Here is a 16295-nt window from a genome sequence, read left to right as displayed (position 1 = left end):
CAGCAGATTTTTACTTCCGTTCATATACGTGTTTCTACTTTTCCTCGAAAATTCAATATTTTTGACTGTTTCTCAGTTTACTCAATTTCAACCTGTAGCCTTAGACAGAAACTTATGCTTTTTATCTCAAAATATGGACCTCAAAATTACTTTTTATATCCTGTTCAAAACTTAGAATTTTTTCATCTCAAGCTTTTGTTTCTTAGCTCAGAATCCTTGTATCCCAATACATTATATTCTCCAAAATTATGGACATTTCGACCTATTCCTGAATTGAAATTGCGATATTTTGCCTCAAAAGTTCGACTATTTATCTGAAAATTTACACTTTTCTTGAAATTCGAAAAAAAAATACCGAGGTGAGCGTACACTGGAATTTTGTTTTCCTCCCCCACCCCCGCACTAAGCACTCCGGGGTAAGCGGAGGGGGTGTCAAGGTTACGGAACCGTCTAAGTGGGTAACCGCGTACATTACGGGTAAGATATCGCCAGAAAATCTTGTTCCTTATTACATCTCAATTAAAATGTTCATTCATTACGCATGACACAAATAAAGAGAAAAGAAGTATATCTGCTTTGTCTTTAGTTTATCCAAAGTCGAAACTGAGGAATTTATTCAATTTGATATATAAAAAAAATTAATAAAAAGAAAAAAATGAAGGAAAGGAAAAAGAAGAGAAGAAAAAATGAAGAATTTTTTTTGTAGCAGCCTCGAGAGTGCTAGCAATGATTCATTTACAATATTGCACCACGTGACCATGTCCACATCTCCGGCCCAAATGAAAGCATTTCATAGGCAAAATCTCTTTTAATTGATCAATTTCATCTTGCATTTATCTTTCACCCTCCCCCCCACCGATTTTTCGTAGTCGGCCTCACGTCAAGGTATTGATATGACAGTTTTCTATAGTGTATAGGATGTGACTATACCCTTGCAGTTAGCGCCCACAACTGGCCCACATGCGCCCACAACTGGAATGTCCGTGGTAAACTGTTTAGTATTCATTAACAGAAACATAATAAGGTAGGCCCTTGTATAAACGAATTCATTTAATGCCTTCCCGTCACAAAGGTGTTTCTTAAACATGGCTTTTCTACCTCCACGTTATAATATTATACAAACAACAGTTTCTTCACAGATTTCTTTGGTGAATGTCAACATCATTTGCGAAGGTTAATCTTCATTCCCCTTAATGTAGGCCTATGTTTGTTAAGCCGGATGGTTTTCAAGCAATTTCCTTCCGTTACGTCATTTACGTTAAGAAATCTAGACGTATATATTTACTATATTCTACACTATAGGCCATGCATACATGTTCATAATGTGTGGTGACCTTAATTTAACTACAATAGCTAGGAGTTGAAGATAATTATCCGGCACCCCTCCCCCACCCCACCCACCCCGACTCACCCACACCTCTTGTTTCTTACCTCTCCTCTGTGTTGTACAGGGATGGTTACAGAGGGAGGGAACGACACCTTGAAGAACAGCTGCAAGCAGTCAACATAGGGAATTGACTGACCAGCCGTACAGACTATATGACCCCAATGCTGTTTTCACCCACACATAGAATAATGGAATCCAGTGACACCCTAAAACACAATTACTCTAATCATATAACTTTAAAATACACTGCAGCAAAGAATAGATTAGATTCTGCTTTTCTATGCGTCAACGGTCTGTCCGTCTATGTATCCGTCCGTCGATTGAACTTGTTCATCTCTTTCACACCCCATCTCCACCTACCAACCCATTCCTTCTTCATATCCGCCAAAAAAAAAGTGGGGGGGGGGGAGAGAGAGAGAAAAAAAGGGGGCAAAAGATGAATATTTTGACACAATGCAGAAACTAGATTTTCATGTGTACCTCTGTTAAATACCCTCCTGATACACATATCATAATTCTTGAAACAAAAAACAAAAACCCTTTTCTCTGTGTAAATACTTATTGAATGTTCACTCTTTATAAAACAATGTATTCCCCAAGAAGAAACAAACATCTTCAAAGAATTAAAAATCATTATTTGCCGTTTTAAAAGAAATTAAGGAGAACCTTTTACACACACACAGAATCATTCTATAGCACCATGTTTTCCCTCTGAAAACGAATTGCTATTGAAGTAAGCTTGACCGAACAAACAAGAAAAGAAAAGAAAAATACTGCTATTCATGATAGTTTGACGAAAGGTGGTAGTGGCATGTTGCAGAAGGAACATTATGTGTCACCTACTGCATTATGTAAAGCCTATAACGTCTGTACCACAGTGAGCGAATTTGCCGCACATTATACCTAAAATAGCCCTCTCGTACAACCCGCAGTGGACCAGATGGAAGCACAGTAGTGAGCGAATTTGCCGCACATTATACCTAAAATAGCTCTCTCGTACAACCCGCAGTGGACCAGATGGAAGCACAGTGTCTATAACCGATGTGGTGGAAGCGCTGTATACATAAATCCACTTACATCACACGACCAACGCAACTTTGTACTGACAAGCAGAGCGATGCATACATATAGGTTAAGGTCTCTCTATGTGTGTGTATACAAATTGTATAGTCTTTCTCTTATAATTTTATTTGATAATATAAGTTTCACCTATAACTTAATCAAGCCGTTACAGAAGTAATAGTTGTGAAGATTTTCATTTTCTTCACTCAAGGCGCTCGTCCTTGAGTTTAAAATAAAATACACAGTAAGTTTTCCATCATCAATAACTTCAAGACGGGAAAACGTCGGTTTCAAGGCGAGAGTAATTTTTTGGTTAGGCTTTATATCCTACCACACTACGGTATCCATACATCTAAAAAGAATGCAAACTTTCAACTGTATAATTCCATACGTTAACATCTGCTGTCAAAATATTGTTCATTTTGTTCCTGTTTCAAGTTTCAATTAAAAATTTAAATATAAGATATATACTGAAATATGTATTCATTTCTACACAAAACCTTCATATGATCCTGAGACTGTTTACAATTTCATACCTCAATGACGTCATCAGTGTTAAAAAACAATATAAAAAAAACACAGAAAACCTTGTCGTCTTACAAGATATATCTTGATTTCAATCAATCAATAATTCCCATTTAGATTTCTCTAAAAGAATCAATAAACTTAATCAAGATGCCAGCTGTCTTAATAGCGGTTGCTTATTTATCCCCGACTATAGTGTTATGAACGTATAGCCATGAACGAATAGCCATGAACGTGATTATTAATTTATGAATATTCATTACAAAAGTGCTACAGTTACCTCGACATCGATCAATGGAAGAGCATGGACACTAATAACTGTATAACTTAATAATAAATATATAATATATATGAACCACAGCTATATGACTAAACAAAAAATACTGACGTTTGTATACTCAAGATAAATCAAATGTTCCATAATTTGTTTTCATAACGCGTATAGCGTGGCATGTTACATACAAGGTATGACTTGTAGGTCAACGTACAAAACGAAATGAATATCCTTTATTGCCATTATCGCAATGGTAATATAAGGGCAGTAAACCATTAAAACAAATACTTTTCAGTGCTTTGGAATTATGGGCCAAATGTTACAGCTATCAAAACACGGCGTAATTTAAAGTGAAATATTGCCAGTCACCGCACAACCGGTGACTTGCACTGTAGACGAAGTTCACTCTCCTTCAGCGGTCATTAACAAATCGTAAATTCCATGTCACTAATTGCCCTATAGCAAAATAACTGAATGCTAAACAATCTCTACATGCTGGACAACAAACTGCAGTTTCAATTAATTCACATATTGCATAATATGACAAGGCAGATAGAGAAAAGTTGGAAGTACTTATGAACGAGATGCCAAAATTCTTGAGTTTCCATAGAAGTGCATTATAACTATTAGAGATTATTTGATAACCCCCCTGTGAAAAATGACCAAAGTAGCTTTTGCTACCATATGTAAACATATATATATATATATATGTATATATATATATATATATATATATATATATATATATATATATATATATATATATATATATATATATATATTGCTATGTATAACCACCGTATTCCGGTCACTGTTACCATCGTTCAAATTAAATTCTCATTGACAGGAGAACAATTTCGAAAATATACCTTTTGGATTGAAAATTGAAAGTTCATAATCAATAATGACATTTCATGAGAGCCCAAGTTAATTAAGAGAGGTTGGATTAAATGTATCAACCCAGGGAACACCTGCCAGCAACAAAGGACGATAGAGACAGACAGATAGACATATACAAACACTACAGCCTGACTGCGCTGCAACCTTCATGAAAATTAACTTTTATCTGCTTTAAAGGGAAACACATTTTGTTGTTAAGACAATGCAGCACTGACAATTATATTGTTTTCTTTTGATCGTTACCTCATCGTTGGACTAAAAAGAAGTTTAAACCCTTTTTTAGCATTTTCTTTTTTTTGGAGGAGGGGGTGGGTTGGTGGTTTGATCGTGTAATGACATTATAGATAAGGATCTCTTTAAACTAAGACAGAGAAAACATTAAGTCAATCTCGTTTCGATGATACAGGTATAGGATATGAAGAATGGTAAACTACTTACATACAATGGCGTTAACACGAAGGAGGGGTGGGTGGGTGGACGAGGAGAGTAACTTTCTCCAGACCTATATAGAATTCACAATATTAGCCATCTGTTTAAAATGTATTAGAGCTAGTAAAACATCTCCTGGATAAAATCAACTTCCCACTGGTATTTTCCTGAATTACAGAACACACCAGTTACCATGGTTGCTGTACAGGCTAACGGAAGCAGCTTAATAATATTTTGCTAATATAATAAGCAGTAATACAGAGCTTTAAAGTTTGGTACGGAAATCATTGTTACTGAAGATTGGTAGCTTACTTACGGCAGAAAAGCATATGTATTGTTTTCTACTGACAAACAGCGAAATCCAAAGGCATTTAACCAGAAATGACTTGAATTTCAAGGCCTGTTTCTCTTAAACGGACGGAACAATTTTTTTTTCATGAAGGATCATACAGTATAGTGTCTACTATAACATATTACATTGCATGTATGACATACGGCTATATACTTAGTTTAAATGAGACTCACCACCGAGTACAACAATACTAGACACTTTTTTGTTCGCTGAACACAAAACGTTTCATTATACGATTGAATTCGTAAATAATACTTGTAAGATTTCTTCGAAACGAACACAGCATTCCAAAACAATGCCATTATTAAACATGCGTGAGTCATAATTCATAAATACACTATTGGTATATACCTATAGTGGTTTGTGGAAATAAAGTGCGCATTGACTTGTCCTGTTTTTGTATCAATAATGCAGTGCTTTTAATATCCAAAATTTTCAATGAAACTTGCAGGGATAAGCAATTTCAAGTTTGTTTAACAGTAAAAATACGCACAGTATTCGAGTTTCTTTGTGTTTCCCCCCTGACTATTTTGCGGTATTTTTCATTTTAGAACACATGCCAGAAAAGATCGAATTTGGCTGTTTTTGTTTCTGAAATTGAAGCCCCTGAAAAATATTGCATTAGGGTTCCTACTGTTATGATACACACACATATCGTGCTGTACCCTATAGCATCCAGACACGTATCTAAATATGAATATGACTTATATAGCTCCATAACGAGCTCAAAATTAAAATATTAAAAAAAGCGTAATGAAAATATAGTCTTCGCCTTCAACGTGAAGTGTATTTTCTTTCCAAATATGACAATAACGAAGAGACGAGATTCGAAATTGGAGCATGGTTCGTCACTTCCGTTTTAAGATATCGAGTCAAGTTAACGGATACAGTTCAGTCGCTGCATCTTGTCATTAGATTTCCAAACCTGATAATTTTGACAAAAACACATCGTTTTATGGTTTTAGTCCCTTTCAAACTCGGTTCGCAAATACCAAAGTAGTCAATGGAAGAATGACTTAAATAAGAATGAAAGAAAGGTGGGTGATGAATGAGTAAACTTGGTGATGCGGCGGATGCGGGGGGGGGGGGGGGTCAAATCTTGTCGAATTGCCACCCATATCATCTTCCAAATAATCCTCACAGATCTGAGACCTATCAGAGTATAGACACCACGATTTCCCCCATTGAGAATTTATGTTTTGAGTGAGGGCAAAATATTTCTTGAAATTATAGTATAGTGACCATTATTTGAACTGTCTGGCATATTTGTACGCCATGCTGTAACCGCCGTTCAAGCACAGTGCATTTACCTCTGCAAAATCAGTAAGATAACCCTAAAATATGGAACCCGCTTCATAATGAAAAAAAATTACAATAATAATGATAATTAAAATAATAATCTACTACTTGGCGGTTCCTTGATAAAAATTGGCACCAGATGCACTGGAGATCCATCCAGCAATATTAAAACGCTGAACCGTGATTGGATCACAGTGTCCGTGGCAGCTCTCTGATTGGACAATTCAAACATGGTTTTGGCGAACAACGATGTAGGAACCGGAAGTCATTTGTGCAAAGTTAGTCCTGACACATCATAACGAAAACTCCCAAGGAAAAAGGCACTTGGTGTAAATATGTAATAATATTGCAGCATTTTATGACTGGGAAGAATTGAAGATATTTTGTCATAATTCTGACCTGATTACTTTCGATCTTTCTCTCTTCTTCATGATTGTATTATACAAAAGTGGTCGAGTTGAATTTATCCTCTTCGAATGATTCCTTTAAAAGAATGCATAATTGCTTCTAAAATTTTTACGACATGATCTTTTTATTATTCAACAATTGTCGTCAAAATTGCACTTGACTTCGTAAATATTTAAATGTTTGCAACCAATTTTTATTTTTCCTCACTTTTTCTCGTCATTAAATTTTGGTATTCCTCTTCCAAATTTGTTGTTATTTCCAAGTACTGGTTCTCAAGGCACTTGTATGGTTAAAACTCTCAAAACTGTTGCATATCTTTTTGTGGAAAACTTTGTCATCGCTCAAATGAATATATTGTCCTGGCATTCTTATTGGCTAACCGGTGGTACAATGACCACTTCTCTGCCTTTGTTTGGTCTCCATATAAGCGTCTGCGCATTGTTCGCATTAGGCGCCTTGAGTGCCTCCGGTGGCGGAATCTCGTTCTGTGAGGGCTCCAAGATAATCGGTTGATCCTGTATGATAGGATCCAGTAGCCTAGCTCTTCTACCGAGGGCTTGGGAATGGTCGACTGCAATGTTTATGCGCATACGCCATTTGACCGTGCGTAACACGAATTTCTGTCCTGTGCTTTTGTTAATGGCGATAAGCCACACGGTGAAGCTTTGATCACGCCCCAAATGCGTGAGTTTGACCTCGTGGCTGTTACGCACTGGAATGTCCCAAGTAATGGAAGGATGGAAATTGTCGTTCATACGTAAATGGCAAGTGGTGTAGCAGGAAGTTGGGCCAGTGATGGTGGCCACCTCAGTGGTGCAACCATACCATGGGTAGTGCTTCCCGTCCGAGTCGCTCACAAACCGTTGTTGCTTACCCCTCAGGGGTGGAATTTCCCAACTGGATCTGGAAAGAAAATATAGAAGAGAATACAACATAAGCTATCTTGTATCAACATAAGATTTGTATCTTGATCAGATTTATATCTGTTATCAACATCAGATTTTAATGTATTCAGACGATGACACCATTTATTGTTTTCGTCCCCCCCCCTTCCGCCCTTCTGCCGCAGAGGGAGGGAAGGAGACACCTCCCCCACCATTCCCCCGGTTGAAAAATCAAAGGGGCAATAAAAAAGGGGGAGCCTAAACTCTCACGTTAGAAATGGGGGTAAACCGGTTTAATTGTCGCGGGTAATCGGTTACTTTATTTTTTAACTGCAAACCAGTTAAGAGATCGATTCCTTGGACGGTTAAGCGGTTACAGAAAGCCCAAAATATGCCCTCCGAATGTGTTTTTTTCTTCTTCTGTGGACGTCCATGTGTATGACACTTTTACAAATGCTACAGGCATATAGATAAATAATTGAAACAGTTGAAGAGCAAAACAACCCCAAACTCTGCAACAGATTAAGCAAAATGCTTTTACAAAATCCAACCGAAAATTTAAAACTCTTTATCTAACCAACACACCAGAGACACGATGGCTGCCAATAATATCAACATGAATGAACAATATGCAGTCAAAACAATACGTCATCAAAGATATCATACAGTAGGTACATAATTAAGACATTTCACAAACGCCCTACTTCATATAATGAGCATAATTTAATATCAAAACACATCTTATGCATTAACGAAATTGAACCAATAATTTTTTTCTCTTTAAGTAATTCGTCGTTATGAATGAAACAAACGCACCTTTTCCGTGGGGAGCAATATACGCATAATCCCCAACAGCTGAGCTGTCGAACCATACAATCACTTATATACACCACATGTAAGGCTGGCTCGTATTATCATGAATATATGGATATTAGAATAAGGAAAATGAAAGGGAGGTGGGGGCTTATGGGCATATATTGCGCACGTCAATCAGACTGTATATATATACATATACAGTATATATATATATATATATATATATATATATATATAGGCATTCATACGCCATAGATATCTACCAATGATGACATCGAATAACCCACTCCTGTTTGATACACAAATAATATAACTCATTGAAAGGAATGTGGCGACAACCCCCAAAGATTGACATTTCGCGGTCTGCCTCATTATGATGACGTGTATAATACTACATGCAAGTAATCAATGCCACTCGAGAATTTACGATGACGGCGCAAGGATATTTGTCTTCAAACGCATTACTAGACTTTGTAAAGCCCTCCAAAGTCGCCGTCAAATAGTGTAAAGGAATCGTAGTATATATGGGGCTGAATTTTTGTCCGTTATTTTGTTTGCCAAGAAGACTTTCAGGTGTGCTGTATCCTATAGTACGTTTACGAGAGATATTCCATTAGCTAATTGGCATGTTGGCACTTCATTGCCCCTCTTAAGAAATACAACTGACACTTAGGTAGATGAAAAGAGTGAAGACATATATACACATCGACAGGCTAGACACTGACTTCTCGCAAGAACATAGGCCTTTATGATTACTTAAATGTTCTTGATGAATGTAACTTAAATGTTCTTGATGAATGTAAACTGCTCGTAAATGTCATTCTTAAAATTCACATAGCGTCTCCTCTTTATATGTCCCTGTTTTTAGTTTATATATAAAAAGATGGCAAGGCGGGCAAGGCATGAGTTATCAATCAATGTCTTTTATATCCAGGCTGGAAGCCATATTTAATATGAGGAAGATTGCTTGCGAAATTTAAGCCGTTGTCATTATCGATGTTTATTTACATTAACTCATACATGTCTCGCGAAGCGTAATAATAATAATGATGATGATGATGATGATGATGATGATGATGATGATGATGATGATGATGATGATGATGATGATGATGATGATGATGATGATGATGATGATGATGATGATGATGATGACGATGATGATGATGATGAAAATAATGATGATGACGATGATGATAATGACGATGGTGGTGGTGAAGATGATGGTGGTGATGATGGTGATCAGAATGATGATGATGGTGGTAATGATGATGATGATGGTGATGATGATCATGATCGGGATGTCCAGGATTATAATGATGATAACGATGATGATGATGATCATCATCATGATCATCATGACGATCATCATCATGATCATCATGATCATCATGTGGATTATAATAATGATCATCATGATCATGAGGATCATGATGATGATCATGATGGTGCTGATGATGATATAACTGACATTTAGGCGGAGGAAATAGGGAGGGACAAAATATAACGTGCCATTTCGTATGTGTTTCAATTACCTGCTAAGGTTGAGATTGGCGACGGAGGGGGGGGGGGGAGGTATTCCTAAAAAGGTTTATTAAAAAAAGTAATTTAACGACGAACAAAGAGCAACAGCTGGCATCATATGGCAAACCGCAGCGGTTGCCTTTGTCTGTAAATATCTGGCGTTCCTTGCCAACAGGCAATCGAAGACTGTGGCAAGCTCATCTCTCTTTGACCGTTACTGGCCTTCGGGTACAGATACCAATCGTCTTCGCGCAAACATCATCTTCACTAAAGATAGTGTGGGAGTTTATGACTATACGAAATAGGTTACGGTACTGTATAAGCAAGAACCGCAAAAGTAAAACGAAACCTTTTGAATGACCAGATCGATTAATAATAAAGGTACTTCAATTTGACCCAAGGGAGAAGGTAAATTCAATTAAGGCAGACCACACGAATGTAGAACTGTGAAACTGAAGCCACGGAATCTTAAAGGAATTGTCTGGTGGAAGATTTTGATACATTGTCTTTGTAGTTATTATTTTTCTCTTTCTAACCATGTAAAAATTGTCCCAATTCGACGTTTTCTTCTTGTAGAAATCTGGTTTTCAAATTAACCAGTTTCTCACCAAAAGTACCGTTTGTTCGAACGCTTCAATATGGTGATTGACGTAGTGGTTGCAGATAGGCAAAACAGGCGACTTGAAGTTAGCACTCCCAATTCCGCAGCAAATAAACTCACGTGTAAGCACATTGGATTGCCTCATATATATAACGTACATACTCGCGAACGTATATACTACGATGCTCAGTTGGTGTACTTGTATAGCGTTACACATAGTACACTCACACTCAAACCACAGTTCATTAACTGTTCTTCGAAATCGCTGAAATAAAATTCACGGATCAAATTAACAGTAAAAGGAAACTTGTAAAGTATTCGTTAAACCGAAAGATGAAACTTGGCGGAATCGATGTCATCGCAGAACTGTCCGATTGTAAACGTTAGAGTCTAGCCTATACACGCGAACATTCTTCGCGCTGGAGCTGGATACCGCGATGTGTAAACAACGAAGAGCCTGCTTTTAAAACTTATCTTGTGTTTCACAAAGACCACGAAACCACCGATCTACTACATATATGGCGGCTTAAGGAGTTTTTTAAATCATATCTAATTTATAAGAAATTTCACCGGAAATTATTGAAGAAATTGATCGAATCGTTGTCAGAGCAGAATGTAGCACTGAGAAGCTTAGGCTTCGCAGAACTGTCCGATTGTCAACGTTTGAGTATAGCCTACATGCGAACATTTTTCGCGTTGGAGCTGGATAGCGCGATGTATAGCCTAAACAACGAAGAGTCTGCTGTTAAAATTTACCTTGTGTTACACAAAGACCACGGAACCACCGATCAAGTACATGGCGGCTTAAGGAGTTTTTGAAAACATATCTAATTTTAAAGAAATTTCACCGGAAATTAAGGAAGAAATTTATCTGTATACAAACGCTGTTTTTGTTGTGATTGCCGTATAGGTACTGTGCGGAGGTGGGTTATGACGCAATCTGCTATGGCAGAGCTGACGTCACGTATTGTACTGTTCAAATCATATTTGAAATGTCTATCCATAACGATTAAAAAATCGTTTCTCTGTCAAACGCAACATTAGCGTTCTCATACTTTGACAACATGTTTAGAAAATTATTTACTATTTTTTAAGCTAACTTCTTTGGGCCACCAGACAATCCTTTTAAGAGCCTCATACAGGGTATGTCAGTTTAATAATTAAAGTAAAAAAGGGCTTGGGAATTTAAGGCGGAAGATGTGGGAATATAACGCTAGGATGAATTCCTGACCACTGTTATGGTGTTAGGCTAGGGTCAGATCGAAACGCTTGCCACAATGTTACACGGTATTCATGCCAATTATGTAAAACTGATACGCATACGTTTTCAAAGTTTGATATAGGCTGAAATGAAGTTTGATTTGTTGTCTAACCTGTCTCCAAAGCAACCAACTTTGACAACATGGATGATTACAGCAATCGTATGTATGACTTTATGGGGAATTGTTTTCCCTCTAAATATTTCTTGCTCCATGTAGACTTAGTACAGACTAGTTTACATGTCAAGAGACATCACTGTAATACAGACATCGATCCATAAGTATTCTCATAAAGTTATTACACTTTCCCTCAACATTTGAAAGCGTCAAGTTTCAATTGAATTAAGTATACTATAGCATATAGCCTACATGTATACTCGTCTCCGTTCTTTTCATTTTATTCTATACTGTATTATTTTCTGAACACCCAACACGTATCCCCGTGTATGACCATATATACAGAAAGTTTCAGTTATTCATTCCAACAACGTACCTGGTTTGGATACTTACTAGCGAGTAACTTATCTGTCTCCTCACTCCAACTGCACATGCGCTCTACCGTGCTATGAGTGACTTGTTGACCGGTCACCTCCGGTCAACCTACCTCCTTCTCATTCTACAACCCAAAGTGTCTGGATGTGTATACTCTATTTACCTATGCATTCATTGATATCTCAAGGGAGAATCATAGCGAACTTATTTGACTTAATGCTATGTAGAACTTTCCCACACTTTAAATCCCTATTTAAATAGAACACGCGACCTGCACTTCAGTTAATTTCAGACTCTCAATTAATCGAGCAATAGCGAAAGAAGTTTTTTGTCTTTAACCACTTCTCGAACAATAACGGTAATTCAGTTTGTATAGGTCTTGAATTAGTAACGTTTCATCCAAAAGGAGGGTCAAGCAGTCATTGTTTAATAATTTAATTTTGTAGCACGGGGTACACCCGCGTGTAGGCCTATAGTACTATATAGCTACTATTATATATGTAGCGTATAGTAGACCATATAAGACTGTTCTACAGTATACACACTGAATATGTGACCACACATATGCAATGAATGATATGCATGGCGGAAACCTAGTCACTCGGTTTCCTTCCTGCAAGCAAGTGCGTTCTTATAAACTTCGTGGATAACTTTTCCAGATCCTCAGTATTGCAATCTACATTGTCTATATAAGTGGCTGTAGTCATTGATGTATATACTGTATGCAGGCTTTATGTAGATTGACCGAACATATTGAAACGCATGTTCGAGTATCAGAGGTGATTGTCGCGAGAAGATAAAACCCAGTAAGAAAGGAGCAGAAAAGAAAGCCAAATGGCTTAAGTATATCAGACCACAAACACATGACGAAATAACGGTAACTTTGAAACAAGGTTATTATTACCTCTCTATCAAATGTGAAACTACAAATACTAAATGAGAACCAACCTACCATGTATCAATTTATCAGCCTATTCATGTAAGAACCTATATAGCAAGTACCAACCTACATACCAAGTATGAACCTACATAATTGACAACTAAGAACCAACATAATCGTCAAGTAAGAACCAACATAGCAAGTGTAAACTGCATACGAAGTATGAATCAACATACCAGAAATGAAGCGACACACCAAGTTTGAAAATACTAATACCAAGTATGAATTTACATAAACCTACAATGTAAGAACCTACATAGTTGTCAAGTAAGAACCTACATATTTGTCAAGTAAGAACCTACATAGTTGTCAAGTAAGAACCTACATAGTTGTCAAGTAAGAACCTACATAGTTGTCAAGTAAGAACCTACATAGTTGTCTAGTAAGAACCTACATAGTTGTCAAGTAAGAACCTACATAGTTGTCAAGTAAGAACCTACATAGTTGTCAAGTAAGAACCTACATAGTTGTCAAGTAAGAACCTACATAGTTGTCAAGTAAGAACCTACATAGTTGTCAAGTAAGAACCTACATAGTTGTCAAGTAAGAACCTATACATAGTTGTCAAGTAAGAACCTATACATAGTTGTCAAGTAAGAACCTATACATAGTTGTCAAGTAAGAACCTATACATAGTTGTCAAGTAAGAACCTACATAGTTGTCAAGTAAGAACCTACATAGTTGTCAAGTAAGAACCTACATAGTTGTCAAGTAAGAACCTACATAGTTGTCAAGTAAGAACCTACATAGTTGTCAAGTAAGAACCTACATAGTTGTCAAGTAAGAACCTATACATAGTTGTCAAGTAAGAACCTATACATAGTTGTCAAGTAAGAACCTATACATAGTTGTCAAGTAAGAACCTATACATAGTTGTCAAGTAAGAACCTACATAGTTGTCAAGTAAGAACCTACATAGTTGTCAAGTAAGAACCTACATAGTTGTCAAGTAAGAACCTACATAGTTGTCAAGTAAGAACCTACATATAGTTGTCAAGTAAGAACCTACATAGTTGTCAAGTAAGAACCTACATATAGTTGTCAAGTAAGAACCTACATATAGTTGTCAAGTAAGAACCTACATAGTTGTCAAGTAAGAACCTACATAATTGTCAAGTAAGAACCTACATAATTGTCAAGTAAGAACCTACATAGTTGTCAAGTAAGAACCTATACATAGTTGTCAAGTAAGAACCTATACATAGTTGTCAAGTAAGAACCTATACATAGTTGTCAAGTAAGAACCTACATAGTTGTCAAGTAAGAACCTACATAGTTGTCAAGTAAGAACCTACATAGTTGTCAAGTAAGAACCTACATAGTTGTCAAGTAAGAACCTACATAGTTGTCAAGTAAGAACCTACATACCAAGTGTACCCTACATATCAAGTATGAACCTACATACCGAGTATATGAAGCTACAAAACAAGTATGAAGTTTAATCACGTCTGAGTGATCACTCATTCACATTAACCTAACTTTGACCTCTCGTTCCCAACTTGGCATCGATCTGTCACCTCACAAGGAATACGTCCAAGTGTCAATGGACAAACCGAACACTATAGCTTTAATGACCTATAATCACGACCTAGCACTCTAACACAAAAAACAAAAGGGTATGACACAGAGAAAGGAGAATTACCCAACTACACCCGAGTAAGGAGGCCACATCGTATCTTTGTTTTCCACCTATTTATCATTGGATCGTTATACAATGTTTTGTTTTAAAGTTTTATTTAGCAAATGCGTAAAATAATCAGCAGTAATAATCTAGCAACTTGACGACATCGCGAATATTCGCCATAAAGTAGGCCTATTCTTCTCTCTGATTTGTACAATTTTGGAGGAAAACAACGGTTTCTTTCGCTGTCGTGACGTCATTCACTCGCCTGTCGCCATATGGTTACAGTACAATCATTAACAAACAAAATACTTCCACCAAACGTTAACTAAGTATATTACATATCTTCTATTTTGTTCGAGGTAACGTATGATATTACGAAGTGTCTTAGAGTATTTCAATGCAAGCGGATCGTCTAGCTGAAGAAACCAGGCCTATACTCGACTTCCCCCTACCACGCATAGAAGATGCAAACTTTAAAATGAAAAAAAAAAACATCAAAGTTACTTAGCCTTGACAACTTGTCCAGAGTTGCATTAAGTAAATCCATGTCGGCACTCGACAGATTGGACGGTCTTTTAAGTTGATGATTAATGGTCATCTTCATACAAGGGATTCGTATAAAGGGACATTCATTTATTCTATAGCACCGCCGAAAAGACGACCATACATTTTGCACTATTACACACAGTCGAGGCTTTACAAACCATATAGTCACTTCCATAACATATACACATTACGACATGAAAGAGTTCGGAGTATGTTTTTTTTTTTTTAAAGTCCACTTTTTTCTTTTTCCTTCCTTAAAAAAAGCCTCTATAAATTGGCATTATTCTATATTGTATCAAAAAAATTCAAATAACGTTTTGTATACTATTTTGATTCTTTCCACGGTTGTTCTTTTTCAGTGGCTGTCAAATTCGTATTGAATAGAAAATAAAATTTAACTTTTTTACATGGCTTTCGAGCTAATAACATACGGTCACGCATTATTCGAAGTCATGTAATTCAATAAATTTACCTCTTAATGGACAACAACCCCCGCGGAGGTAATAACTCCGTTAAAGAAAACATAGTAAGTTGTGTATCCTGAAAATCAGGAAATACAACCATCATGCGCTGTTCTCTACATAGCCTATACTATATAAAATTCTCGTACGACGTGGTTGATGGTCATATCATCACACACACTATGGGTTCGTTGCTGATACTATTTGCACACAGGACAAAGCAAAACATTGCTTAATAATAATAATGAAAATGATGACGACAACAATAATAATAATCAAAAATAATAATAAACAAAGAATAAGAAGAAGATACCTTATTGTTATTTATAATCATAACAATACATAATAGTATTAATAATAATATCTCCATATAAAATATCTCTATAATAATATCTCTATATAATATGCTCTATAAAACTATCTTTATTTATATCTCTATAATAAATCTATTCCCCCACCCCCCCCCCCGCCCTCCTCCCCACGCTCCTCCTTCCCAAGTGGCCACCAAAAA

General features: G+C 36.6%; 1 protein-coding gene across 3 annotated transcripts in view; it reads right to left on the bottom strand.

The window, feature by feature from the left end:
- Positions 1-572: 572 nt before the first annotated feature.
- Positions 573-16295, bottom strand: part of LOC139963379 (protein FAM78B-like) — a 37559-nt gene continuing 21836 nt past the window's right edge. For all 3 annotated transcript variants that reach the window (XM_071964073.1, XM_071964074.1, XM_071964075.1), the window contains exon 3: positions 573-7539. In XM_071964073.1, the coding sequence (XP_071820174.1) occupies positions 7005-7539 (535 nt within the window). In that variant the 3' untranslated portion in view covers positions 573-7004. The remainder of the gene's footprint in view (positions 7540-16295) is intronic.

The sequence above is a fragment of the Apostichopus japonicus genome, chromosome 22, assembly GCF_037975245.1.
Source record: "Apostichopus japonicus isolate 1M-3 chromosome 22, ASM3797524v1, whole genome shotgun sequence".
NCBI classification, from domain to species: Eukaryota; Metazoa; Echinodermata; class Holothuroidea; order Aspidochirotida; family Stichopodidae; genus Apostichopus; species Apostichopus japonicus.
The sequence above is the reverse complement of the archived record's forward strand: the minus strand, read 5'-3'. Positions and strand labels throughout refer to the sequence as shown.